This window comes from Nymphaea colorata, chromosome 7 (genome assembly GCF_008831285.2).
Source record: "Nymphaea colorata isolate Beijing-Zhang1983 chromosome 7, ASM883128v2, whole genome shotgun sequence".
Taxonomy (NCBI): domain Eukaryota; kingdom Viridiplantae; phylum Streptophyta; class Magnoliopsida; order Nymphaeales; family Nymphaeaceae; genus Nymphaea; species Nymphaea colorata.
Window position 1 is genome coordinate 23,923,149 of NC_045144.1, and position 3,845 is coordinate 23,926,993.

Genomic DNA, 3,845 nt, shown 5'->3' on the forward strand with positions numbered 1-3,845 from the left:
TATATAAGGTTGCAAACACAATTGATTAGCCAAATAGTTCCAACATGATTGATTAATCATCTGATGGTACTCATCATGTGCTTCCATCCTGTCACACACTCATATGTCACAACACTCCAGGGCCAGTGGCGGGGAGCCACATGTGGGCAATCACCCACCCAGTCTGAGAAAATTTATCTATTTAAATATTTGTTGTTTCCAATCATTTTTTTATTTACATATTGTTGCATCTCTCTCTTTTCTTAATGCCTCTCAATCATTTCATACTTTTTTTTTGAATTAGTGCCTTTTAGCTAAAATCCGCCATTGCTAGTGCCTTAGGTTGTTCTGTCAACTTGTTATTGCATCTACGGCTGGAGCCAGAAATTTTAGAGGGGCACTAATTCAATAACTTTAATTCTTTTGGGGCATTTATATATATATATATATATATATATATATATATATATAAACAAATATTTCAAACAACAAATATAAAAATAACCATATTTTGTGAGGCTGGTGTAGGTAGTGGCTCCGCCACTGATTGCATCATACTAGTGATGTTAAAATGACGTTAAAATATTTGAATATGATATTGTGGGGCAGATTCATCTTGGAAAGACTGGTGTTGCATACTTGCATTTCCCGCAAGGTCACCTTCTCTTGTTTCCCATAATTGGTTCAAGTAGCATTTCAATTTTCAGCTTGGTGATGGCTACAAGTGAAATTAAGTAGCCATCTAATACATGTAGAAAAGGAGTGGCACAATCCCACCTATCCCCAAGAATAACATCACTTGATATGACAACACGCTTGGTCTTTATGGATGGATAGAATTTGAGCCATACAAAAGAAGCCCATTGATTTTTCCACATAACCTTCCATTGTTCCACCACATTTAGGCCCTACTTTTTCTAGATAGAGAAAATGTGTCTTCACCACAAACGTCAAGAAGCCAATCTCCCCATATGGATATCAAAAGAGATCCATGGCCAAAATAACATTGGCACCGCTTACCAAACTCTACCCAAATCATTCCTTGTAACAGTGACTTGATTCATTGGCTGCATCTTTACTTTTCTGATAACTTCCCTACCAGTAGCTCCTCAGGTGCTACTCTGGTACTGCGCTACATATCTAAACTCATCCATATTCCATAGTCCATCTGACATATCATTAGTCCAGTTGGTCTCAGTCAATGAGCCATCAGTGTGTGTATAATTCCAACTTGGGACAGACATGGTGCTGATGGGGTCATAAGTATCAACAAAGTAATTACACCCTCTTGACAATGGGATGTGGGGACTTGTTGGGAGTTCTGGAATTGCGGGGAGTACTTGGGATTCTGAAAAGAAGCCTTCTGGGTTGGAGAATTTGATTTCATGGAACATCGGAAAGTTGACTGTGGTAGATTTCCTGGTGATCTCCTGTGGTGCAGCAATAGTGGGAGGGGAAGGTGATTGTTGCGCTGCTTCAATGGCTGGTTCTGGAAAATTTGAGTTGTCAGTGGCATTGAAGGAAGATGTGGCCATCTTCTGTTGAAGCAGTCTTGGCATCCAAAAGCAGCGGACCGTCTCCCTGAATCTCTGGCTGTTTGCATCACAGTGCAGTTGCCTAGCTTGTTTCTGGACCCTTGTCCTCCAGTAGTTTTTTATTTCATTGTCTGTTCTCCCTGGCAGATGTTGTGCTATTCTTGACCACCTAAACACAAACCGAATCAGAATATCAGTTAGAAGCATCATTGACTAAAAAAATTTCAACCTTTCAGACCAGAAATATTTTGCTGTAGCCATCTTGTTGCTGCAAAATATTCAGAGCAGATGCCTCTTTCCTACTGTTCAGTATAAAGGGCAATAATGGTGTCACTAAAAACTAGTGATACGCTTTACTGAAGTATCCATTTTTCCATATATTTGAACCCATTTCCTTAAATTTGCTTATCATGTACAAAAAGTCGAAGAAAGAAAGAAAGTTTACAGCAAGTACATTTCTCGTGGCGTTATTCTTTCGCAATAGCTCGTGGCTTTATTCTTTCGTGAAAACAATAGAACAAACAAATGTGAAGCAGTACGTGCATGACTGTATTTTGAAACAAGGATCTTTACACTAGCCTTGTGACTTGTTAACCAGGTACTGTCCTCGTAATCAACAAACTGAAGTTTAATTATATGCAACAAACTGACGTTTAATTATATGCATATAAACGATAATATAACAGTTGCTAGTAAAATTATAAGATCAGAAGACAATAGCAGTTTTAGTCAAGCACGGTCGTCATTACAATAATCTCTCACTCTCTCTCACCAAGTTCAGAGTTTTTTGAGGCGGATGAAGTTGGGTACCTATTTCCCCATTTAGAGTGGAGTTCCAAAATCAAGAGTTGCTCCTCTGGGGTGAGATTTCCCCGTTTAACATCCGGCTTTAGGTAGTTGAGCCATCTCAGTCTGCAACTTTTACCTGTCCTCTTCAATCCTGCCATTAAGAATTAATCTTAGAAAAGGAAGCCGTATATGTAAATAGCTAGACAAACTTCTAAGTTCTAACATGGAAAAGAACTCTGTCAAATTTTGCAGAGGATTGAATTAATTAAGAAGAATCCAAGAAAATGTTGTGGCTTCTTTACCTGAGCACCTTGCCAACATGTTCCACCGCCCTTCTCCATGGTGAGCAATGTAATGAATGAGAATTGTATCCTCCTCAAGAGTCCAAGGACCTCTCCTCAGCTCACTCTCTTCGTCGATCTTACTGCCATTCTTGATCATGGTGGCGCCATCCATTTCCTCACAAGTTTCAACCCCCAAATCCCAGAAACTCAAAAGAGGAGCATTACCTTGAAATGATGAGAGATCGGTGCCCAAGAGTACTTGCAGTATTTAAGACCTTGGACCATGCATAGACTAGAAGCCTATGAAGAATAAGGTGAATTTAAAGAAAGAGAGAGAGAGAGAGAGAGAGAGAGAGAGAGAGAGAGAGAAAAGCACTTCATTGAAAGAGTTGAAATTTAAGCTGGAAGGGCAAAGAAGAACTAGAAAGATCTTGCTATGAAAACTGAAAGGTCTTTGCTTCTAGTTTCTCTTTCTCCTCTTGTTGGTCGCTGAAATTGTGATGGCTTTTGAACTAATATAGGGTACCCATATAAAGGGAAAAAGAGATGGAAGAGATGAGTTAATGATAGTGAAACCCGGGTTTTGTGGGGATGGGGCCACTGAGGTTCATGGGTTTCTATAATATTTCACTCACTTTTTGTGAAACGTGTTTGACTGGACAAGATATTATACATATACGAAGACGTGGTTTCATCAAGTTTGCCTAATCTGGCGGCATTTATGATGCTAAGGTAACCACAATGTTGATACTTTCCTGGCGCTAATTGTCAAAGGGCTTTTGATATAAGCTTTACAGCAGCCATGTTAAGCACAACTGTCAGCTTTTCACATGAGTCGTCTCTGATCTTGTTTTTCCCCTAGAAAATTTTATGACGGACCAAACATTTCCGGAAAATTCTCATATGATATTCAGGTTTCATGAAAAGTACCGGCAGCTGATTAATCAAAGACTTTTTGCTTCTCATTAAACTGCAGATCCTGTGGCCTGAGTAGAGACAGAGCTCATGCAATAATGAATATTCGACCGTCTTCTTCAACTTGAAGTTCTTAGGTTCTGACATGTAGCCAGCTGATGGTCAGAGATGTTTTCGGCTCATAGCTTTAAGGTTTATGGTAATTATGAACTGTTGTTATTTCTCACTCTTATGATATGTTCAACTGATCTGCTTGATGTTTTGCATCATCTAAGAAACAATAATCACACCGTCGAGTTTTTCTTGTTCAACAGTTTATAGAAACCAAAGCCTGTATAAGAAA

At 39.1% G+C, this 3,845-nt stretch overlaps 1 protein-coding gene across 1 annotated transcript; it reads right to left on the reverse strand.

The window, feature by feature from the left end:
• Positions 1-635: 635 nt before the first annotated feature.
• LOC116257321 (transcription factor MYB62-like) lies at positions 636-3,069 on the reverse strand. The gene is made up of 3 exons (XM_031633936.2): positions 2,606-3,069; positions 2,325-2,454; positions 636-1,683 (listed from the first exon to the last, which is right to left on the reverse strand). Exons 1-3 carry the CDS (start codon positions 2,757-2,759, stop codon positions 1,089-1,091), a joined length of 879 nt encoding a protein of 292 aa, XP_031489796.1. The 5' UTR covers positions 2,760-3,069; the 3' UTR covers positions 636-1,088.
• Between the last annotated feature and the right edge of the window lie 776 nt (positions 3,070-3,845).

What these genes read in the sequence shown, in the direction of transcription:
- LOC116257321 (XM_031633936.2), bottom strand. Translation starts at nt 2,759, where the DNA reads ATGGATGGCGCCACCATGATCAAGAATGGCAGTAAGATCGACGAAGAG. An exon ending in CATGTTGGCAAGGTGCTCAG is followed by an intron (nt 2,455 to 2,605) that starts GTAAAGAAGCCA and finishes TCTTAATGGCAG; the next exon opens with GATTGAAGAGGACAGGTAAA. An exon ending in CACTCTAAATGGGGAAATAG is followed by an intron (nt 1,684 to 2,324) that starts GTACCCAACTTC and finishes GTTTGTGTTTAG; the next exon opens with GTGGTCAAGAATAGCACAAC.